General features: G+C 48.3%; 1 protein-coding gene across 3 annotated transcripts in view; it reads left to right on the top strand.

The window, feature by feature from the left end:
• The window catches only part of SYNGR1 (synaptogyrin 1), a 39696-nt gene that overhangs the window by 13377 nt on the left and 1651 nt on the right, over positions 1-24668 (top strand). The window contains exons 2-4 of one of the 3 annotated variants that reach the window (XM_075936649.1): positions 9930-10167; positions 12721-12866; positions 16558-21668. In XM_075936649.1, coding sequence (XP_075792764.1) covers positions 9930-10167; positions 12721-12866; positions 16558-16776 — 603 coding nt within the window. In that variant the 3' untranslated portion in view covers positions 16777-21668. Of the gene's footprint in view, positions 1-9929; positions 10168-12720; positions 12867-15321; positions 21669-24668 lie in introns of those variants that run through there. The other 2 variants (XM_075936660.1, XM_075936654.1) reach the window with 2 other exon arrangements.

Here is a 24668-nt window from a genome sequence, read left to right as displayed (position 1 = left end):
CCTTGTCTAATCTGCTCTTAAATATCTCCAGTGATGGAGATTCCACAACCTCCCTGGGCAACTTATTCCAGTGTTTAACCACCATGACCGTTAGGAAGTTTTTCCTGATGTCCAACCTAAACCTCCCTTGCTGTCTATTGAGCTCATTGCTTCTTGTCTGAGCATCAGAAGTTAAGGAGAATAATTTTTCTCTCTCCTCTTTATAACACCCTTTTAGATACTTGGAAGCTGTTATCAAGTTTTTTTTTCTCTCTCTCTCTCCCTCTCCCCTTTTTCCAGACTAAACAAACCCAGTTATTTAAATCTTCCCTCATAGATCATGTTTTCTAGACTTTTAATTATTTTTGTTGTTCTTTGGATTGTTTTCAGTTTGTCTGCATCTTTCCTGAAATCCTTTCCCAGAACAGGACACACAACTTCATTTGAGGCTTATTCAGGGCGGAGTAGAGTGGAGTGGAAAGATTACTTTTTATTTGTTACTTACAACACTTCTGCTAATACATCCCAGAATGTTTGCCGGTTTTGTAATAGTGCCACATTGCTGACTCATATTTAGCTTCTGATGCACTATGACCTCCCCCCCCCCATATCACTTTCTGCAGTACGCCTTTGTAGGTAGGACTTTCCCATTTTGTATGTGTGTAACTGATTGTTCCTTCCTAAGTGGAGTACTTTGCATTTGTCCTTATTGAATTTTATCCTGTTTACCTTAGACCACTTCTCCAGTTTATTCAGATCATTTTAAATTATTATCCTATCCTCCAAAGTACTTGCAGACCCATCCCCCAAGCTTGGTATCATCTGCAAACTTTTTAAGTGTAGTCTAAGTGCTGAGTTAATGCAGGAATATGGGAGAGAAGTTCCATGAATTTATGATTGAAATAAACTTTTATATTTACTTTATCATGAAATCAAGCTGATATAGGACTTGCCCAAATGGATTGCTAGATTAACCACCTTCTCTGCTCAGGTTCAGGATTAACTGCCACGGGTTGAGTGGGCCGGGCCCTCCCCTCCCTTCTGAAGGTTGCTGAACGTGAGTTCTCACGAGCCATTGTTTATTTATATGGTGACTTTATTACACACCCAGTGCCACAGCCTCTGGGTATATTTACATAATTGGAAGAACACCAAGGTTGTTGCCTATTGTAGGCAGCAACAATCGCCAGCTCAACTGTGCTCATCCATTACAGACACCCCATTCTGGCCCCCTATCAAGTTGAATGCTTAGGGAAAGAGACAAGTCTCGCTGCACTGTGCTTGGACCGTTGACGAGTGATGGTTGACTGACAAGTTTCAAAGCTGAGAGGCCTCGCCCCTGCCACTCCTTCTCTGGGCTGTCAGAGTGCTTCTGCTGATCTCAGCTGTGGGGAAGGCATGTGAGGAAGGAGATGCCTTCTCCACTTTCCTGGTCCTGGATCACACAAGACTTTATAGATTAAAACCAACACCTAGAGACGCCCGGGGCAGAGCTGGGTAATCGGTGCTGAGCTTAGGTGGTTGTTTTCAGCAGGCCTGATGGAGGAGGGGAGGGGAGACAAAGGAGGCAGTTGCCCCAGGGCCCAGCAATTCATAGGGGCCTGGGGCTCCTGGCTACCAGTGTTGCTACTGGCAGCAGCAGTGTTGCTATTGGCAATAGCAAGAGCCTTAGGCCCTTTAAACTACCACTGGAATGCCACATTGTGTGCTCTCTGAGGGCTGGGGGCCCACCATGTTCCAGAGTGGGGAGTACAGGGATCTGGCTGTTCCAACTCCACCTCTTCCACCCAAGCCCCCTCCTTGGAGCCACCCTCCCCTCTCCCATCTTGCCCAGGGACTGCTGGGTCTCCTGGTTTTCAAGGGCTCGATTCACTCAGGAAATGGAATAGCAGTATTCTTCAATAATGTTTTTGAGACACCTACAGGGTAGACCTCGGTAGGATGCCTTGCTGTAAGTCATGCCTTTGGCTGGACAGTCCTTACAAGGTCCACATCAGAGAAGAAAGGCTGCAACTTCTTGGCCACCCTGAAGATGGAAAAGTGTGCTTAGAGCCACCACTGCTGTCTGAAATTAGAGAAATAGTGATGGGTCCTGTACAGTCTCAAGACTCTGAACCATTTTTGCAAGGATGAGAGTAGCTGGATAGAACAGATACAAAGACAAATTCCATCTCCCTCCCCCCACCCCCAGGCCTTATATGACCAGATGTCACAGGCTATCTATACGACAAGGACAGTGGGCGAGAAGATTTCCAGTTGCCACTACATCAGTTGAGAAGGGCAAATAAGTATAATGCCCTGCTAGCCATCCATAAAGTGCTATTGGTTGGGCAGCAGAGTCCATTGGGGAGGGATGGAGCTCCACAGCCGTCTCTGGGGGAGGTACTGCAATAAGTCCAGGAGTGAAAATAGGTCCCACATCAGCCTAAAGGAAGCAATCATCTGATCGCAATGGGGGGAGTGAACCCATCTCCAGTTCTAAAACAGAGATGACCTCTAGTTTATGCACATTGTCTCTTTTCTGATTGTATGGCAAATAAAGCATGTACATTTCACTGCCTGGTCTAAGGCGGTCTAGCAACTTGGATGCCCGTGTCACTTCTGGCTGCATCCTCTTGCTCATATATCACATTGAGAAGTTTGCAAGGGCTTCCTCTGGATAGGAGGTACGAGGGTGTGAAGGGTTTTTTGGAAAGTTTCGGCAGAACTGGTTCATCTGTTTCCAAGAACAAGATTAAGGAAAAATATTTTTTTTTTTCTCTGCTAAAAAATTTACTTTTGTTGCCCTGCTAGAAATGCTCCATGCTGTGCAGCAGGGATTTGAAATTTGTTGGGTGGAGGAGTCCTGCTGTCAGGGGTGTGTCTTTTGCCATCTGCCCAAATTTGAGGAAGTTTATAGGACATTCAGAAATCTTAGTTTGCACATTCTCAGTAGAGGTTTGTTGGAGTTCAGCAAATTGGCAGCTGAATTCTGTGAAGAATCCATTCACACTGAACATAAACCAATCCAGGGCTGGGCGATTGGGGATGCAGGGGGGAGGGGTGCTAAGCAGGCTGGTCCCTGCAATTGCTTCTTTTGGCTGCTACAACTCACTGTGGCATTGGGTACAGGAAGAGAGATCAGGGAAGCAGGCTGCTGTTCTCTGAGTACAACCTCTGCTGATGTCCAGCCAGTGAGAAGGGGAGATGGAGCCTGAAATGGAATACAGAGGACCAAGAGACTGTTATGTGATGTGGGACCAATGGAAGGAGTAGGTTAGGGAAAGAGCTTCATAGGAGACTTAAACTGGAGGGTAGAGACAGGAGGTGAGGAGAAAACTAAGACTGGCTGGGCAAGGAGATTGGGACTAGGAGCTGGGTGGGAAAACATGGGTAGGCAGGTAGACGAGAGACTGGGAGCTAACGTGTTGGGAAGGGGAGGACTAAGAATACATGGAGTGAAATCTCCCATCCCTAGAGGTTTTTAAGGCCGGGGTTGACAAAGCCTTGGCTGGGATGATTTAGTTGGGGTTGGTCCTGCTTCGAGGAGAGTGTTAGACTAGATGACCTCCTGAGGTCTCTTGACTCTTCTGTGATAAAGAGCTGTGAGGAAGAGACCGGGACTGGCTGGGCAAGATGACTTGGCTTGGAACTCGGAAAGAACAGAGCCTTAGAAGAGACAAGATGCCTGGGCTAAGGTGTGGGGAGATAGGGCTGATACTGGGACAAGCTGAGGAGATATGGACAAAAGGAATCAAGCCTGGGGGGAATGGGGCAGAAGAGTCTGTGCCCACTAGAGCACACTCCACTATACTATCTGGAATCAAACCCAAGATTTCCTGAGTTTCAACATTCCTCTGCTGTCCACGAACATTTGTAAAATGCACTGGTAGAGTGTACATCTAATCTCCCTCTAGCACTGGTGCAGATAGCAGATGACAACTTACTACTGCTGTCAGTTACTCCAGTCAGTCACGGAGCAGCGGCCTGTACTGTGGATCGAAAATTCCAACCCTGCTGGTGACTGATCAGATTGGAAATAACTGACCAGTACTCTATTAGTACTCTATTCCCAGCCTCGCATGACATTTCATGATCCAGTGTGATGGCAAAAATGTACAGGCCGCTGTACATTATAAGCAACACAGGGGAAGGGTGGTATTTTAGTTGAATGATTCCTGTTAGTTGCTCCGGCCTTACTTTGCTCATTGACTGAAACTTCATAGTCATATCTCTTTGCTGTCCATTTTAACCATGGGAGTGGGGAATGATTCTAATGCTCTTTCGCTCTTAAGGTTTTTACCGGTGCATGTTGTAGTTTCAGGTTAATTGTATCTGTGACCCAGCTCTGGACTGTCCTTGAGGGCTCCCTCTTAAGCTTTCCATGTCCCAGACATCATCTCTCTCGGTTAGATGTCCCCAATTCTCTCCCTTCAGACCAGAGGTTTAGGCTTACAGTCCCTCTGCTCCTCACCACGATTTCCCCAGCAGGTGTGATGGGGTCCCATCCAGTACCTTTGGGTAACCTGTCTCCAGGGGCTCTAGCAATGTACAATAGTTACCAACCAGCCATCTTACAGCAAACAGCTTTTCTTCTTAGGGTAAAAGCATTGCAGAAAAAACATCTAAAATTTACACGTGCTAAATGCTTACTGAAGATCTCCCCAGCTCTAGCCTAGAACTTTGGTGAGGTTTGAAAAGACCAACACCTACAAGTGGATTTGCTCACTTGGTTACAAGTCCATGACAGCTTTTAGGTCAGGAATAAGATCCTCGACTGGATTGTTCAGCTGTTGAATTTTAATATAGCTTGGGCCTAATGGGAGTAGGCAATCAATTTGACAGCTTCCCCTGCCTAATCTAAAATGGAGCCATCCATGCCCCAAGCCTTGTTATGTCTGCGGATAGCTGTGAGCTTGTTCTGTCAATGCGCCAGCCTTGTTGTCTTTCCCTCTACATGTCCCTGTTTGATATCCTGCGTACGCTCTCTTCATTCAACCAGAGCCTATCCATGATCCCACAGAAGGCAAATAGAACGTGCTTTCCTCCTCCTGAATGCGTATCATTTAAACAGCACAGTGGTGGTATGAATTGGGAATAAACCCACCTTAAGTGGGTCAAGTTTTTGCTTGAAAACTAGAGCCAGTGAGGCTAGATCACTGTAATGGAGAGCAGAATTTGGTCTTTTGCGTGTTCTTGCAACCCTTTGTATCCTGCTCCAGCCTGTGAGCCAGCACATCGGTGGGATAGTTGTGAACCCCCTCCATGCCCCCGCTCTAGTGGCAGATGGGGACACTGTTTACTTGGATACCTCAGTTGCTACCACACCAAAAACATGCCTCCTAAATTCTGGCCTGACAGTGAATTGTACACTGTGCAGGTCACTGCTTCTGACTGCAGAATCTCTGTTTTGATTCACCCTCTGTGTGGATGAAAATTGACTCCCCTCCAAACCAGATTTATGCCCATTGTGCACTGCAGGCACAGAGGACCTGATTCTGCGCTCCTGTGCACTACAGGAAACCCAGTGAAGTTACTCTTTATCCCCCTCGCCCCCCCCCCCCCCCACACACTTTACACTGGCTTGTAAAAAGGGAGAGGAAAGTGCTCATCAGCTTACATCAGAAAGCAGATCTAACCCAGTGCGGCCCATCCATCACCTGGTCACTTACCTGATGGACAGAAGGGAGGACAAATCGAAGGAGCACATGGACAGCATACTGCTGGGTTAGAGATAGGGATGTAATTGTGTAGTCAGTTAACCGATAAGCAAAAGCTTATAGGTTAATGCTATAAATCAGTGATTCTCAACCTTTTTTTATAAAGTACCCCTTTTAAAAAAATTGTAAGTACCCCCAGTATCTAAAGTTTTCAGACACACACATTTTTTTTCTACTATTGCAACACATTTGTTTAAACAACTTAATTGTAGCTGGGTGGCGATGAAATTTTTGGGTGTAAAAAGTACAAAAAGAATAAAGTGCTGTAAAACTTAAAACAAAAATTCAGTTTTCTTCAAGTTTCAGTTGTGTTGATGTAACCCCCCCAGACTTCTCTCAAGTACCCCTACGGGTACTCGTACCACTGGTTGAGAAACACTGATCTAGACTACACACATTTCTCTTCTCTCCCCTACTAGCCAGTACATTCTTTTACAGGCTGGCCAGTAGTCAGTCCTGGCTTGAAACGGGTCCAGGACCTACCCCGGCTTCGGCTCTGCAATTAAAGTGTATTAGGAACCGGGCAGGCAGCCCAGCTCAGTTCTGGCTCATACTGGGCCCAGGAGCTCAGACCCACCCTAGACAAAGGCGGCCTGCACCCCATACTGCTGCTTCTTTATCAGAAGTAGCAGCACAGGGCAACAGGCAGCTGGTCCATGAAGGGTGCTGTTTTTTAATCTGGGTCCCACTTGGCACTCTACATGGATACAGAGGCAGCAGCGTGGAGTGGCAGGGGGTTCCTCAGGTATGAGGCTGGAGCACATTGGCTGCTGGCCCCGCTCCCAGGGACTATAGACTAGTTGACTGACCAGTAAGAAATCATGAAGTTACTCAACTATTCAATTAACCGATATTTAACATCCCTAGTTAGAGATCTGATGCACATGGAGCAGGATGTGCTGTGATTTTGAGGGTCCCAGCAGTGAATGTGTTGCATGTGCACTTAGGCCGTGTCCAGACTCAGGGGTTTTTTCGGGAAAAGTAGCCTTTTCCCGAAAAAACTTCCCCTGCGTCCAGACTCAAGCCGCGTTCTTTCGAAATTATTTCGAAAGAACGCGGCTTTTCTTTCGATGGCGGTAAACCTCGTTTCACGAGGAAGAACGCCTTCTTTCGAAAGTTCCTCTTTCGAAGGAAGGCGTTCTTCAATGTAAAGAGGCCGTCTTCGAAAGAGAGTATCCAGACTTGCTGGGTGCTCTCTTTCGAAAAAGCGGATTTCTCTTTCGAAAGATCCGCCTGCAGTCTAGACGCGATCTTTTGAAAGAGGCTCTTTCGAAAGATGCTTTCGAAAGAGCCTCTTTCGAAAGAAGCCTGCAGTCTAGACATAGCCTTAGTGTGCTATGTCAGGGGTTCCCAAACTTTTTGACATAGAGACTAGTAAATCCATTCACGAGCTTTTGGAGGACCAGTAACATTCATTTGCATATTCATTAAGCAAATGATGAATATGCAAATTTTTTTCTGGTCCTCCCAAAGCCCCCAGTGCCAGAGTTAGCAAAGCTTTTGATACAGTCACCCACAATATTCTTGCCAGCAAGTTAAGGGAATATGGATTGGATAAATGGACTGTAAGATGGAAAGAAAGCTGGATAGATCAGGGTTTCCCAAACTTTTTACTGTAGTTGGAACCCGTTTTTTTTTTTCCAGTACTGTTTTTTGCAGCCCAAAAATATAAACGCATATAAAAAAAAGAATGAAAAATTAATACATTTTCAGTGTTTCACCTGGCTGCATCCTCCGCATGGGTACTCCAGAAGGCGGGAGCAAGAGCAGATTGGGGATAGGGTATCTGGCTAAGAGGGTGCAAGGAAGGGTAGGGTTGCCAGGTGTCCGGCTTTGTACCAGACAATCTGGTATTTGAGAGTTTTGTCCGGGAAACAAATTGAGAAATTACCAGACATATAAAATGCCTGGTATTTTCTAATTAGGTAAGTTTTATTATAATTAGGTATATCAATCCTTAGCTGTGAACTGCCTGGCTGGTAGATGTGCTCACGCTGCCTGAGTGTGTCTACCTGCCAGGCAGTTTGCAACTACTCGAGGCAGGGTATATGGGGGGGTCGGGGGACAAAATGGAATCCTCGGCCAGACTCACTCGTTTGCCAGGGTTTGCATGTGCCCAGGTCAGTCCTGCTCCCCCCGCCTTCTCCTTCCGATCTCCCCAGTCCAGCGTTGCTGCCCCCGTGCAGCCCTGCGTCCGGCGGCCAGTTCCCCCCACCCCCCACCAAACTCCCCTGGTCAGCCCTGCTGCCCCGATGACCCCCCTGACCAGCTCCGCTGCCCCCATCCAGCCCTGCTTCCAGCAGCTGGTTCTCCCGTCCTCCTCCTCCTGATCTCCCCCGGCTAGCCCCCCTGGCCAGCCCTGGTTCCGCCATCTGCCCTTCCCGATCTCCGCCAGACAGCCCCACTGCCCTCAACCCTGCTTCCGCCGACTGCCCCAATCTCCACGGGACAGCCCCACTACCCCCAACCCTGCTTCCGCCGCCTGCCCGCCTGCCCAGATCTCCGCGGGACAGCCCTGCTACATCCAACCCTGCTTCCGCCAGTCCCCATCTCCGTGGGACAGCCTTGCTGCCCCCAACCCTGCTTCCTGGCGGTCGGTTCCCCACCCACACACACCTCCTCCCAGCCCGCCCCGCTCTGCTCCCCTCCCGGCAGCCACCCTGAGGCGCAGTATTTTTTTCCTGCGGCCCGATACTGGGCCGCAGCCCATAGTTTGGGAAACGCTGTGCTATGTGATTCTCCCCAGACCCCTGTGCTCCTGCCAAAAAATGCCTGCAAAATCCACAGGGAAAGAGAAAGTCAGTCAGTGGCTGAATGAACAGAATGAGTATATTAGTAGACAGATGGCTAGTGTTTTGTGTTGGATGAAGGGAAGGATGTAGTAAGCAGAGTAGACTGGTAGAAAGGATAAATGTGGATAGATGGATTGCTAGGAGAATAGATAAGCAGAGAGTGCAGAGTAGTGGGTAATGGGAGGGTGAATGAGGAGGAGAGAACAGGAGTAGTAGTAACTTGGACAGCTAAAATGAGTGAATAAAGAGAGGGAGGGGGCAACGAATAGAAGAGAGAGCCATCTGGAGAGAGCTGGTGGGTGGAGGATGGAGCAGGAGGATAAATGAATGTCTATAGAGTAAATGAGTATGAGGATTTAGGGCTTGCCTACACTTAACAGTTCTACAGCTGTATTACTGCATCTCCACCGGTGTGATGGTTCAGCAAAGACACTGCCATTTGTAGTATATTCTTCCTGAGAGGCAGTAGCTAGGTTGATGGGAGAATTCTCCCATCGACTTAGTGCTGACTACATGGAGGTTGGCTTAACTATACTGCACAGGAGCATGGATTTTTCATACCCCTGAGCACTACTACTCAGTTGGATCTAATTTTCTTGTATATACCAGCCCTAGCTGATGGAAGAATTCTTGTAGGGGTTAGGTTGATGGAACTACATCTCTCAGAGGTGTAGATTTTTCCATCCCTGAGAGACTTAGATATGCCAATGTAATTTTTCAATGTAGACCAACCCTCAGAGCTTGTCTACACAAGGACTAAAACCTAAGAAATTAAATGAGTCCTAGTTCATTCTTTTCTTTAATCTGGTGTTTGTTTGTGGACACTCTGATTTCAAATGGAGATTGAGCTCTTTCAGTTTAGCTTAAATTTGTTAAAAATAAAAATATAAGTTAGGAGTATCCTAGTCTGAGCTAATTCTCAGAAATAAAATAACATTTTTCAGGTAAACTTTCCCTTTGCTGTTGCCCAAACTAGAGCTGGGCAAAAACTTTTTTTTTTTTTTTTTATTAAAGCAAATAGTTAGATTTACCAGAAAGTGCACTAAAGTGGGGGGGCACCAAAACGATTTGAGTTCATGTCTAATTCAACAAATAGTTTTAACCAAAAAAAAACCAACCCTCACAACTTTTTTTGGAAATGTCAAAATGAAACATTGCATTTGGAATCAACACTGTTTCATAATATTCCTTCATATTGACCGTCAAAATTGCATTGACCCAAACAAAATATTTTCAGTTTTTAGTTGGGTTGAGAATCTCTACCCAACTTCTCTCCAAAAATCAGTTTTGGTTTAGAATGACCCAATTTAGTCCAATCAAGCTAACAAAATAGGCTCACAGCTCAGACAGAGAAAGGCATGTGAGGGCCGGCTAGTTTGGGGAGATTTGTTCTCCACTGCACTAGCTGATTGGTGGGTCTGGAGGCAGGCATGGTCCTCACCTTCCTCCCTCTCCTCAGGTGTTCTCCATTGTTGTCTTTGGCTCCATTGTGAATGAAGGTTACCTGAACCTCCCTGAGAAGGGGGAGGAGCACTGTATCTTCAACCGCAACGACAACGCTTGCAACTATGGCATTACCGTGGGCGTCCTTGCCTTCTTCAGCTGCCTTCTCTACCTGGCTTTGGATGTCTATTTCCCACAGATCAGCAGCGTCAAGGACCGCAAGAAGGCAGTGCTCTCAGACATCGGTGTCTCTGGTGAGCTTCCTGGATGGTTGGGGACTTAGGGACTAGTTCTGGCCACATGGGAACTCACCTGGGGAAAGGAGCCAGTCTTATTTCATAAGCCAGCCGGCCAGATGTCTCTGGTACAGGAATTTTTTGACTGGTCTCCTTCCTTGTCCCCCCTCCCCTGCCCCTCCTTCATTATCCTCTTTGTCCTCCAACCCCTCTCCCCCTTTTAAAATCTCCTCTTCTTTCTTCTTCTCCTCTCCCTGTCTCTTCTTTCCTTCCTCCTCTTCTCATTCCCTATCCTCTCCTTCCTCTTAACTCATCATCTTTTTCCCACCCTCCTCTCATCCTCTTAGCCCTGTCTCTTGTAGACTTCTCTCTGGCCTCTGCTTCTGCCTCGTGATTTGATGTTGGGATAGTGACTCCACAGGCAGCTCAAGCATTCCTCACATAATGTGGGTGAGGTGAGAGTATGTGCATATTGCATTCCAGTGATTAAAAATGACAAGCCTTAAAGATGACCCCCAAAGGAAAGAAACACCTAGTTTGTGTCCCTTTTGTGTGTGTTCTGTATGGTGCATTAAAAAAGCTTGGAAGGATGCCTTTTTCCCTCTGATTTTCCTTTAGAATTATTGTCTCATTTCCCCTGATTCTTGCAGGAGGTCTCCTTGGAAGATCAGAAAACTGGTGTAGGATCTTTCTCAGCCCTTATTTGAAGGAGTAGAGGATGGTGCATCTTGTAACCGAGGTTTTTCTTTCCAATGCCGGGTGTTTGAATCAAATGAGAACCTCCCCGCCCCCAACACACAGAATTTTAAATAGTCTGACTATAAATTCCCTTTAAGCCACTTTTGTATTGTGTATGTTCTGAGGCATTCCAGGTTCCTGACCAGCTCCTGGCACCCAGGGCTGTTCTAACTTGTATTCTGCTTCCAATGGTCCCTAATTTGTTGGAGTTGCTGAGAGGCACATGCGTGCCTGGCACCTCAGCTGGAAGTATCAGTGAGTGGTGTCTTGAGGCAAGTCATTTTCTTTCACACCTCGTCTCTGAATCTCTGACCTGCTTTGCATCTTCTTCTGCCCCCAGTTCCCTCCTCTCTCAACATTTTCCTGTACTCTACTCTCCCATTCATCTGTTCTTGTCTCCTCCTGCACCTACTCACACGCTCTCCTTCATACTGACATTTCACTCCTCATTACTCCCTTTGTCTGTCTGACTCCCCCTTACCCCCAACTCTGTCCCTTCTTTTACAGCCTCAGGACACCTGGAACAGCTTCCCACTGTGACCTTTTGCTCCCACCTGTAAAGAGAAATACACAGTCATTTGTTCTGCAAAGCCTTCCCAACGTAACATCCACCCCTTTTCTGCAAGCCTGATTCTGAACTTCCATCAGCTCCCATCAGGAATGTCTCCACTGAGTCCAAGGGAGTCACCCCACTGGAAAACTGTTATGCAAAGAGGATTAGGCCCAGTGTCTGTTCATTCTTCTGTACCTGTTTGGGCCTTTAATTGTATAAGCTCTTCAGGAGTCTCTTTGCTTTTTATCCAAAGTTGCATATTGTCTATCCAAGGCACTGCTATAGTGCTGTATAAATAACAAATTGCGAGATGCAGAGAAGGGAATGTGTTAGGGAAAAAAACCCTGAGTGCAGTATAGCAGACAAACATCCTGCCTATTTCTCCCGAGGTATCTGGGCATATCTCAGAAAGGAGACAAATGCATTCATTTCTGTTCCTTTCAGGGACTCCAGGCCAGCTCCTTTCTCACACCCCTAATGCTCTGATACGGATCATCCACACTCCTTTCCCCTCCCATTAGGACTCTGATGCTCCTCATTTATCATCCCTCCCCAAGGGAGCTGTGATCCAGTTGTTTTCCTCCATGAAAATGCTGCTGTTTTGTTGCTCTCTTTTTCTCATGCTCCAGTCCCTTGAGTGGGAACACTGCTATTCTGTGTATTGCCAGTGTATCACCCATCTTTTGGACAAGATGTAAAACTGAGGGCTTGTCTGTCATCATACTGCTGTTTTATAGATTCCATGACAGTTTTTATAAGTGTAAGGGCAGTAGCCCTGGTTTCCTGCCCAAATCCCAAGCACTGTGTAGTTGCAGTCTGGCTGCCTACAATTGCTTCACTGCTTGTTCTGGAAAAACTGCTCTTCACTTGTCCTTCCAGGACAGTATTGTGTAGTGTAACTGGTGCAGAAAGACTGCATTTTAGAAGTGAGTGATCTTGCCTCATTTGGGAGGCCCTGCAGAACTCGCTCACTGTGCCAGCTCAGAATCATGTGACCCTCCCAAGCTCATGCTGATAAAACACGAGTAGCACACTGTACCTTAATGTCTTCTCTGCAGCTGCATGTCCCAGAGTGACTGCTCTGTCCTCAGTTACACCCCTACCACTCCACTGAGTTCAGTGGGGCTGCACAGTCAGAATTTGACCTAGTCTGGGAAACACTTGGGGATCTTGCAGGATAGAAATTGCTGCAGAAACATTATGTATTTACTGTTTATCCTGATTCTGTCCTACCCCCCTCTCTCTTTCTCTCTTGTTTTAATGGTGTCCTTCTTTCCCAGCCTTTTGGGCGTTCCTCTGGTTTGTTGGCTTCTGCTTCCTGACCAACCAGTGGCAAGTTTCAAAGCCAGAGAACAACCCGCTGAATGAGGGGGTAGATGCAGCCCGAGCAGCCATCACCTTCTCTTTCTTCTCCATCTTCACCTGGGTGAGTAAAGCAGCTGAGACTCTGATTAGAGATGTCGGATGAAGGCTTCACTGCAGAGCAGTGCCTGCTCTCCCACCCCGTTAAAGTTAGCCCACCACTCAGGAGAAGGATGTTCCCCTGGCTAGGATTGACTCCTTCTGCATTTCCTGTGGAACAGAAGTTAAAGTGGCTTCTGGGAGAGGAGCAGCAGAAGCCAGGGAGGATGGTCCAGCGGATAGGGCATCAGCCTAGACTTGGGAGAGCTGGGTTCAAGTCCCTTTTCTGTCCCAGACTGTGTGTGACTTTGGACAAGCCACTTAGCCTCCCTGTGTTTCAGCTCCTTATGTCCATTCTCCTCAAATGGAGATAATAGCTCTTCCCTACCTCAACGGGGCATTGCGAGGGTAAATAGAGTGGAGACTTTGTGGTGCTCTGATGCTGTGGCAATGGGGGCTGCATAAGTACCATGCAAAGAATCAGTTTTTCTTTCCAAGGTGTGTTGTAGCATTACTGATGTCAGGAGGGGCTTTAGCAGCTGTATTGTGGGAGGGAATGGTTGTTATAGGATGTTAACACACCATATGGTCTTCCCTCTCTCTCTACGTGGTTTTCCCCCAAGCTGGCAACCCGCATTACTTCTGGGGGAATTCTTGGCCAAAAAATATTCTGCATATTTTAATATTTAAGATTTTAAAATGTTGCAAAGTTCTGCAAATGTTGTTTGTCAAAATAACACTGTATAATCACATCAGTGTCAATTGTGCTGATAATTTATTTCAAAATGTTTGTCAGCAAGTATGTCTGTAAACACACTCACACTCACACTCTCTCTATTCCCTCAGGAATAGAATTAAGAAACCTCTGTGACAGCTCAGTTCCTGTTTTTCTATCTCCCTACCCCCCCCCCCCCCCCGCTTCCTGGAAAAAAAAAGAGGAGCAGGGGAGCAGACATCCACAGCCCTTCTTCACACCATGCCCCCTCCTACCCTCGCAGCCAGTACATCCGACCCTCCTTCCCCCAAGCCCAGTCATGGGGGCTCCCAACTCAGACACCCTCCCTCCCAGAACCCAGCCGAGACCCCCCTCAGCCCAGACACCAGTCTCTCTACTGCCCAGGGTTCCAGATGGATCACCAGCCCCCTGCTACAGCTTCTAGGAACTCTCTAACCATCTCCCCCCACAACTCAAGAGTTTTCTATGTATGAGCTAACTAGGCTCTGCCTGCTCCAGCAGCCTCTAGTGGCGGCCAGCAGCATTGCAGCCCATCTCTAGGGGAGAAAGGAAATTGTGCGCACACAACACTAATTTCTACAAAATTCTTCGTTGAGCAGTGGCACAAGATTCCACCAGGAGTACCTAGTTCATTTATTCATTTGGTAGGAAGTAAATGGTGGAATTTGTTTGGACCCTAACCAGAGCTTTCTTTCCCTTTCCTTTTTATCCCCCAACCCGCACCAGGGAATTTCTCCACGTGTCCAGATTTGGGGGCTCCTTTTCAATATAACCTATTGGGGTTCTTTTCCATATGCAAAGAGCCTCTTTGTACTTTCAGTCTACATGACTTTTTATGTGAATTTAAGAGTGGGAGCAAACAAGGAAGAACATAAGTCTCCTCAAGAGAGAGCACAATCTGTCTTTAGTGAGATACTGTTATGTCTCTGCCTTACAGAATAGCAGCCAGCATGCTCTTAGAAATGTAAAGGTGTGGTATGCAGATAAGATCACGCCAATGGCATGGCTGCCTGTCCTGCTCAATCAGAGTCTGTTCTCCTCACTAGACATTTCTTTATAGTCCTAGTGCAATTAGGGCTAATAGTGGGAAATTAGGAGCTGGATGAGTTCTGGAGGTAGCATCTTTACCCCTGAAAGATGAGGCCAAAGAGAAAAACACCTGCCATAGCCTCCCATGCATTGGGTGTGTGCCCACTGGAGCAGGAGGTGTAGTTTCCAACTCAGGCAGATGTACCTATGCTAGTTTTGCTCAAGCTAGGGAGCTAAACACAGACGTGTTGCCATGGTGGAATGGGCTAGCCAGCTGAGTACGTACCTAGGATCCAGAGCAGGATCATACTCCGAGAGCTAGTCCATCCCAGTGCCATGACAGCTACATGGCTATGTTAGCGTTCAAGCTTAAACAAAGCTAGCACATGTATGTCCACTGGAGCTGGAAATGATGCCTCCAGCTCCAATGTAGACCTACTGAGTGAGTGGGGTTGCAGGGCTCTCCCCACAGAGCAGGGTTGCTCAGCCACAGAAAGGGAGGGTTGTAACATTTAAGGCCTGAGGAGCAAGGTCCTCAGAGACCAGCACCTCTCTACTTGTCTACAGGAAGGGGAGTCTAATGGCTCTCCAGTCCCCCTGCCTGGGCTGCAGAAAACCATGTTGATGTCTCTTGGGGTTTTGTTTTAGTCACATGACTTTGGTTTTCCTTTCTCATTGACTCTTCTCCCTCTCCCCTCCCGCTCTCTCCTCACAGGGCCTCCTGACATTTCTGGCTTTCCGGAGATTCAGACACATTAGCTTTCAGGAAGAATATAACACTCTATTCCCTAGCTCCTCCGCACCACTGCCCTAGCGCCATTCCCCCAGGGCCTTGGTAGGGAAGCGCAGGGGAGGAAGTGGTCAGAGGGCCAATAATTCCAACTCCCTTGATTGGGGTGGGAGGCAGGGGCTGTCATGGGGGGAGGGGAGAGAAGTGTTGTGCTTTGGAACTGGGATGGGACATGAATTCTCCTTTGGGGAGTTGGAAGTGGCCCACCTCTCCTCCTGCATTCCCCTGCACCGGACTAACACTGAATAACACACGTTTTCCTCTCTATTGGCCTCTGTTCAGTCTTAATATTTTAGCCAGGCAGGTCAGGTCTCTCCCCACTACAATCCCTTCTTCCCATCTCTGCTTCCTTTCACTTTTCTGCCCCCTTTACTCACTGTGCTGGGATGGTCCCTGGGTGGCGGGACCATTCAGACATGTCTGGGATACTGAAGGAGGGCAGCCCACACTGGCTAAAGGGATCTGGTTGCTTTGCCCCAGTCCCAATGATCTTGTCACCCCAAGGAGCATTTGGAATACTATTCTAGCCACTCTTCCCAAGGGAAGGCATCTGCTGCCCCTCCCCCACAAGTACTGGGGTTGGAGTTGGTTTGGTTTGGTTTTTTGATGGTGTAGCCAGTCGCACAGTGGATGACTGGCAGTGAAAGAGTTAATGGGAACAGCCGCTTGCCTCATGTCCGCTCCTCCATCCGCTCAGTCTGGCAGTTCAGGCTGGAGCCTTAGTTGGGTCTAAGGTGAAATGGGTCACAGATCCCAGCCCCAAGGAGCAAGAGCACTGAGGTGGATGTGAAGCAGCTCACCTGGCTGAGGAGGGTGGGTATATCTGCAGGCCATCTACGCCTTCACGATGTGAACCCTGTCTCTGGGCAGGACGGATGGACCTCGCACGCTGCAGGGACTGCTATGAGCCTGGGCAAAATGAGTGCAAGCGGAGGGCTGCACACTCGTGCTGTGTCTCTTGTCCTGGGCTTGCGCTCTCCAGGGGCGCACAAACTCTTCTTGCACTTGGGTGTCTTTAACCGGTGATGTCCAGTCACGGCTTGTGCACTAACCCTTAACCACTACTAACTTGGCTTTGTTTGTCTCTCCTCCTCGGTGTGTTTCCTTCCCTATCTCCTGTCTCTCCCTTTGCTTCCCATCTCCCCTCATCCTACCTTAAAGGTGGGCCAGGCGTTCCTGGCATACCAGCGCTACCGGATTGGTGCCGACTCGGCCCTCTTCTCCCAGGACTACATGGACCCAAGCCAGGACTCCGGCATGCCTTATGCCCCCTACACGAATGAGGATGATGTCACAGACGCGGTTGGGACGTACCAGCAGCCCCCTCCAGTAGACGCTTTTGATGCTGAGACACAGGGGTACCAAACACAGAACTACTGAGCTACACTGGTGCCCCTTCCCATGCCCCTCCCATCTTCCCCCTTTCCTCTGCCAGCGGGAGGCCACGGCACCAAACAGACAGGCACGTCCAAGTGCAACAGGTGGCCCTTGGCCGTGCTCCAGCCTTCTGGGCCATTTGTTTTTATTTATTTTTTTAAAAAGGAAAAAAAAAAAACCCTAACTGCTCCTCCCTCCTTCTGAATTGTCTACCACACCCAAACTGTGTATTCCCAAGTCTGGCCCTGGCTCTGTCACAGCAAGAGCTCCCCTAGCAATGTGGGAGTGAGCAGCAGCTTTGAGCAAATATCCAGCTCAGTCTTTTGGTGGGCAGTGGAAGGGTGACAAGGGCACCAGCACAGAAAGCAAAGGGGCGCTTAAGAGGCGAACATGACAGGGGGACCACACAGGCACTACCGGGGTAGCGGGGGAATGGTACCTACAGTGTTGGAGCAGATGCGTGTGTGTCTGTGGAGGGGGGGGGTGAGGCATGTGTGAGAGAAGAAGAAGTCAGAGCAAGAGTGCAGGCAAGGGTCTGGGGGATGTGCAAGCAGAGAGGCAGGTCACAACCCCCTTTTCCCCATGGGGCATTGCTGCCTTGGCAATACAAGGCTCTATGAGATGTTGGTGTTTTATCTGCAGGGGTGTTGGGAGGAGTGGTATTGAGAGTGGGGATGGAGGGATTGAGAGACTAAAGGTGGTGGTGGGGTGGGGGGAGATTTGAAGGCACCATCAAAAACTACAGACAGTGGTAGATGTGAAACCAAGACAAAAATGAGGACTGAATGGGCAATGCGATAAGAAACTCTTTCCCCAGGTGAGTGCATTGGAGGCGTTTCCCCATCCCCGTGTGTGCACCCTTCTGAGGTGAACACTGTGGTCCTCTAGGAAGGACCAAGCTGTGCCCCCAGGGTAGAGAAGGTATCTTCAGAGAAACTCCTGAGAACTCCCTTCAGTCCCCTGCTTCTCCTGCTCAGGGGTCACCATTGGCCTGGCATGGGATGAAGAGGAAGTCACTGGGCTGAGTGGGGAAATGCCAGCTTCACGCCAGATGGAGGGGGGAGCTTTGCCAGCCAACCTTGGGAGCCCTCTGGCCTTTGCCCAGAGTAAAGGTGCAAGACAAATGGGACAAACAGGTGAATTTTATCTCTGTAGTCCTGTCGAATCCACATTCCTGATGGAGCTAAAGGATGCCGAGTGGCGCATCTCGGTCTGCTGGAAAGAAATATTGCTGCTTTCCTGCTAGCTGGTGTCTAGACATTCTTACAGGGATGTAACCCATGAGAAGGATCCCTTTCCCACCCAGCAACTGAGCTCTTGTGTTTGCCCCAAAGTTATCCTGACTGAGACTGGATCAGGGAACTCAACAGGGGTCACTTAGAGAGTAGCTCTGCTAAGAGAGCTGAATAGGGGAGCATCTCCCCCCTGCAAAATGTGGAGGGGCCGTGCTGCACTCTCTTCTCGCTAGAACTCGGCCTTTGCAGTTTATAGCTCTTCAGAGATGTCAGGGCTCCATTCTCAGCATCCCTTCCTCCTGGAAGCCTAAAGGCTTGTCTATACTGGGAAATTGACTAGAACAGTTATTCCACTCTGTTTTGGAATAAAATGTGATTTTTTTTTTTAAATCCCAGAATTATTACTCGGCTTTGGAAATATATTAATTATTGGACTACAAGTGATTTTCATTCCAGAATAGTGTGGCCATGTGGGAATCTATTCCACACTAGCTATTCTGGTCAATTTTCCCATGTAGACAAGCCCTAAGAAAGTGAAGCCAAGAACCAAAGCTAGATATCTCCTATGGGTGTGCAGAATATTAACTCCTAGGCTACCAGGCTTGAGCTGGGCAGAGCTCACAGCCCCTGCTGGCCTCAGGATGGAGGGCTCAGGAGCACCGAGCCCTAGTCCTGGGGCCACTCTGCAGAACACATTAAGGAACTGAGAGAAGAATGAAACACAGGTGTGCTGGGTAGCAGTGTAGGGCACTTACTGTCAGAATGTCTAGTTCTTGCCAGTCTGGGAAATTGAGCTAGGAGGGCAGGGCAAAACTAGGTGAGCAGTGGACCTTGGGGTTCCCAAATTGTCTAAGATTTCCAAAGGGGTCCACACCTCCATTTGACATTTTTAGGGGTCCTCAAATGAGAGAGTTTTTAAAACCACTCTTCTAGATTACTAGTCCCCTCAGTACTGCTCCCTCCCTTGCCATCCACCCAAATGTGTGTGTGTGGGGGGGGGGGGGAGTACAAGAAATATGGAGACACAGGACACAGCCCCAGAATAGGGGGTGAGGACTGGTATAGTGAGAATCCCCTCCTTAATGCACATACACAGCTGTTTTTATCTGCATTGCCTATCTTTGAAGGGCTGCTTCTCAGAGCTGCCTGGAAAATGTCTAAGGTCAGGCACTGTAAAGAGGAGAGTTGTCACCTGTGAGAGCTGAGACTTCAGGGCTACGTCTAGACTGACATGATTTTCCGCAAATGCTTTTAACGGAAAAGATTTTCCGTTAAAAGCATTTGTGGAAAAGAGTGTCTAGATTGGCACGGACGCTTTTGCGCAAAAGCACTTTTTGCGGAAAAGCGTCCGTGCCAATCTAGACGTGGTTTTGCGCAAGAAAGCCCCGATCGCCATTTTCGCCATCAGGGCTTTTTTGCGCAAAACGGTTCTCAGCTGGCTAAACTGGCCCTCTTGCGCAAAAGCATTTGCTTAAGAGGGCTTTTTCCTGAATGGGAGAGTCATTGTATTTGCAGAAGAACACTGACAATCTTACATTAGATCGTCAGTGTTCTTGCACAAATTCAAAGCGGCCAGTATACACAGCTGACAAGTTTTTCCACAAAAGCATGTGCTTTTGCGGAAAAACTTGCAAGTCTAGACACAGCCCAGCTGTTGCATGATCTGTGTGCATGTTATCTACAGACCTCCCCATTGGTGCCTCTCCCAGTGACTCGCTGGACCCAGTCCAGCAGCTAGTGAAGGTGGGGGAAGGAAGTGCTAGCTCTTGTCACAGTTGAAGCACAAAGAAGAGGTGGGCAAGTCTCTCAAATTGGCTAGCAAAAACAATACTGTAAATAGGTTTGGGGGAGGTTTCCCATCCTCCAAGCTTCTCTTTTGTTGGGGCAGCCTAATATTTAGGTTTGGGGAGAGGGGGGGGACTTTCTTGGGAGAGGTTCTTTGTAATTAGTGTCTAATCACAGCTGAGTGGGATGGTCCATAAACTCATCTAGAGCTGGTTAGTAAGGAGACTGTTCTCACTTACACCCTGTTGCCCTCACAACATGAAGGGACCCTCTAGCTTCTCTGAGGAGGAACTTGACATTGACAAGGCTCATTGCTTCTCCTTCAGGGCGGGCACCACCCAGGGCCAGGCAGATGAAGACTCGGTCTGCTCCTGTTTCAGGTTCTTCCCCACCTCTCAGTCCCCCTGCCCTTGTTCTCTGTCCCGGGGCAGAAATCTGCATGGCAAGCAGAAGAATTTACAGTGGTTCCTAAAGGGGTGGCCCACATTGATGGCTCAGTTCCTGTCCTTGTTTTTGCCTGGTGGGAGCAGGGACTTCTTTCCAATGCAACTTATCTTCAGCCCTGATGAACGAGGGACTGGGGAGGCAGAGAGAAGAGAATGAGGGTCTCTGAGTAGTAGGACAATTAGGAAACTTTTCCCTCTGTGATATTGGTGATTTTTTTAACAGGGTTGCTGCCACCCTTCTGCAAGTGAGGGAACGGTTCTGGTCCCTTGCCCCCGTGCACACCGACCGGCTGTGTCTAGACTGGCAAGTTTTTGGCTGTCTACACTGGCTGCTTGAATTTCTGCAAGAACACTGACTTCCTACTGTAAGAAATCAGTGCTTCTTGCAGAAATACTATGCTGCTCCCGTTCGGGCAAAAGTCCCTTTTGCGCAAAGCTTTTGCGCAAAAGGGCCGGTGTAGACAGCTCAGATTTGTTTTGTGCAAAAAAGCCCCGATCACAAAAATGGTGATTGGGGCTTTTTTGCGCAAAAGCGCATCTAGATTGGCACGGACGCTTTTCCGCAAAAAGTGCTTTTGCGGAAAAGCATCTGTGCCAATCTAGACGCTCTTTTCCGCAAATGCTTTTAACGGAAAACTTTTCCATTAAAAGCATTTGCAGAAAATCATGCCAGTCTAGACGTAGCCACCATGTGGGGAGCCTGAGTTAGAGGCTGTTTCACAACAGAAAAGGCTGGAGGGAGCTATTGTTCCAGTGTCCTTACAAGTCCTGGGCGTAAGTCTTCTCCTCCCCTCCCCCAACCATGTGCACATGCTATCCACCAACTCATTTCACTTCCCTCCCCTTGTTCCTGACAGCTCCCTTGGAAGGACTATATCTCTGCACCTGACACTGCCAGCCCTCCGCACCCTTTTATGCATGTGGGAGACCCTGGGAATAGAGGACAGATAAGTGGGTCCTTTTAGGAATCCGCTCCAGCTTCTGGCGAGAGTAGGAGCCAGTGAGGCCCAGAGCTGAGCTCACTTGCTCTGTGCAGCACATACGAACCATTTCTCCCCCACAATCTCACTGCCTCTGTGGTATGGCCATGCCAGTTGGGTTTCCCTGCCCCAGCCCCACAGCGTTACTGCCTGTGTATAGTATATATATATATATTATATATAAATAAAAAGATGTATGATATAAAGCAATACATATATACGTATATATGACGACTAACAAATGGCCTGCTGCACACAGGATTCCTGAGTGTCTGTCTAATCCCGAGTGTCCCCCCTCCCCCACCTACTATGTTTTTCCTAGACCAACTCCAATACGCCCTGCCATCTTGGCACCTGTGTTTACTACGTCCTGTATGTTTGTGGTTAACAAAGTGAAGATGGTAACTACTGGTGTCTCTTATCAATAAAGTTATGTTCAAAATAACAAACCCTAATGAGTTTTCTTCCCTTTCTCGTTTGGCAGTTATTTAATCATTTTACCCTAGACTTTATTACCGTGAGGTAGTTCTAGAGTGGAGGTTCTCTGACTTCATTGCACTGGGACCCTCTCTGACAACAAACATGACCCCAGGAGGGAGGGCCAAAGCCTGAGCCTACCCAGGCTCTACCGCCAGTGTTCCCTGTAAGCTGTGTGCTTGAATGGCCACCCAGGAGAGAGTCCAGTGCTGCCCAGCTGATCAGCAGAGTGCCCACAGCTAGGTTTGGGTTTTTCCTGGTGGTGCACATCTGCACATGCCTCGATAGAAAAATTAGAGGGAACCTTTCCTACCACCCCATGCCAAGGGACCTATGCCCCTGCCTTACTGCCCTGGGCTAGGGGAGGAGGGTCAAAGCCCAAAGGTTTCAGCCTCGGGCGTGGAGCCTGTAAACCTGAGCTCCTCTACTCAGGGCTGAAGGCCAAAGTCTGTAAGCTTTGTCTTTGGCCCCATGTGATGGGGGTTGGGCTCTGGCTTTTGTCCCCAGCAAGACTAAGACAGCCCTAGTGATGCCATTAAAATAGGGTCGTGACCCCCTTTGGGGTCCTAGCCCACACTTTGAGAAGCACTGTTCTAGGTTGTTTATCACTTGCTCAAGCTTCTGCCAGGGGCTACATTTTAAAAATATTGAATATTTTAAAAAATCAGCAGGCACTGCTACAGTAGACTTGAGCAATAGATACCCTCCCACAAACACCTCACTCATTTCCAGTAGCCACACAGCGATAAGCATAATACTCAAATTACCATCCCCTGCCTATCCTTAGATGGCTCTTTCCTTACATCTGGCACAAGTGAGCCCATCATCAGGATACCTGTGTCCTACATATCCCACCCAGCTCCTTCCCCAACTTGTGGTCATTCAATATGGGGGGGCCTGGTGGTGAAAGAATCATGTCCCAGTCTCCTGAGACATCCTCCTTTTGCTTAATGCAATAGCTAAAATATGAAAGACAGAGTCCTCTTCTGACTCATTTTTATTTGGGGATTTAGCCTGGGTTCAGTTGCACCCGCAGCACTCATGAAACTGTGGTGCTAATCCTGAGTGGTGCTGTGATTCATGAGCCAGGTTGCAATGCCACTTATTCAAATTTGGCCCAGATGCTCCTCTGTCATGACAGAGGGGGGTGGCTGGACCATACCCGAGCAATTCTGTGTCCCTGTGCTCCACGTCGCATCGCCCAGATTGGGGCACTGGACCTAGTCTCAGAGGACAGGAGCCACTACTGTGTGGAGATGTCAGGTGGGTTTGCTCTCCAGTTCCCCGCCCCAGTGCCTCTCAACATCGGGCAGGATTAGGATGCTGCTGTGGGTCATCTGTGCCTCCTTTGATTACAACTCAAAACCATGTCCACAAAGAATTTAATAGAGCGCACCCATTGAATTGGGAGGCTAAGAACATAAGAACGGCCATACTGGGTCAGACCAAAGGTTCATCTAGCCCAGTGTCCTGTCTGTGGCCAGTGGCAGATGCTTCAAAGGGAATGAACAGAACAGGTAATCATCAAGCAATCCATTCCTTGCCATCCACTCCCAGCCACTAGCAGAGAGAGATAAGGGACAGCCATCCCTGCCATTCATGGCTAATAGCTATTAAACTTAACCCCATCCTCCATTAATTTACCTAGTTCTTTTTTGAATCCTGTTATAGTCTTGGCTGTCACAAAATTCTGTGTCAATGAGTTCCATAGGTTGACTGAGTTGTGTAAAGAAATACGTCCCTTTGTTTGTTTTAAACCTGCTGCTTATGAATTTCATTTGGTGGCTTCTGGTTCTTGTGTTATGAAAAGGAATAAATAACACTTCCTTATGTATTTTTTCCACACCAGTCATGATTTTATAGACCTCTATCATATCTTCCTTAGTCGTTTCCTTTCCAAGCTGAAGAGTCTCAGTCTTATTAATCAATCCTGTTTCCATAACTCTACGTTTGGGGTAAAGCTTCTTCCTACTCTCCTAGCTTTCAAGATGTTAGTGAGCTGCAGCACTGTCCTTTCCAGCCCATGAGAAAATGTCAGTGCCAACCTCAAAGCATGAGATTTAAAATAAGTAGAAATGTTGGAGTTTTTACATTTTCTTTTGTTTTTTAAACCTTTAGGGACCACAGTTTTGTGCTTTGCTCTGTGGCCATGGAGGCTAGACATTTCCTTGTATTTTAAAATGAAAGCTGAAATTCTCATGAGATCACAAGATGCCAGGAGCAGGAGCTTTAAGGTTTCATGAGACTATGAAATAAATAAGAACTGGTCAATAAAATCACAGTTGCTGGCTATGCTAAAACCCACCAGATTGCCTGTATGCTCATGGTAACTAGGGTTACCAGATGGTTTCAAAAAAATACCAGACACACTTGATCTCAGATGGAGGGATGGACTGGCCAGGAGGGGAGCGGTGCTGGTCGGGGGAAGCGAGGCTGGCTGGGGGAGATTGGAGGGGTGGGGGAGAAGGAACTGGCCAGTGGGAAGCAAGGCTGGCTGGGAGGGGGTTGGGGGAAGCGGGGCTGGCTCGGGGGGAACCAACTGGCAGGGAGTGGGGCTGGCCAGGAAGGGTCCAGGGGGAGTGGGCTGGCCGGGGGGGGGGGAGAGAGTGGGGAGGGAACCAGCTGGCGGAGAGCAGGGCTGGCCCGAGCGCGCACAGATCCTGGGGTGCTACCCATCCCACGCACGGTTCCAGCGGGGCACATGGGCAAGTCTGGCCCCGGGGATTCCATCCCGCCCTACCCCCGCCCCGCTCCTCTCTACTGCATAGTTGCGTACTAGCCAGGCAGTATGCAACGATGTACTGATACTCATGATAATAAAACTTACTTAATTAGAAAATACTGGACATTTATATGTCTGGTATTTTCTCAATTTGTTTCCCAGAAAGTTCAAATACCGGACTGTCCAGTTCAAAACCAGACACCTGGCAACCCTAATGGTAACAGCATTTTTATTGTTGGTTTGATCTCTT

The sequence above is a fragment of the Pelodiscus sinensis genome, chromosome 1 (assembly GCF_049634645.1).
Source record: "Pelodiscus sinensis isolate JC-2024 chromosome 1, ASM4963464v1, whole genome shotgun sequence".
NCBI lineage: Eukaryota > Metazoa > Chordata > Testudines > Trionychidae > Pelodiscus > Pelodiscus sinensis.
Note: the sequence above shows the minus strand (reverse complement) of the source record. Positions and strands in the feature narration are given on the sequence as shown.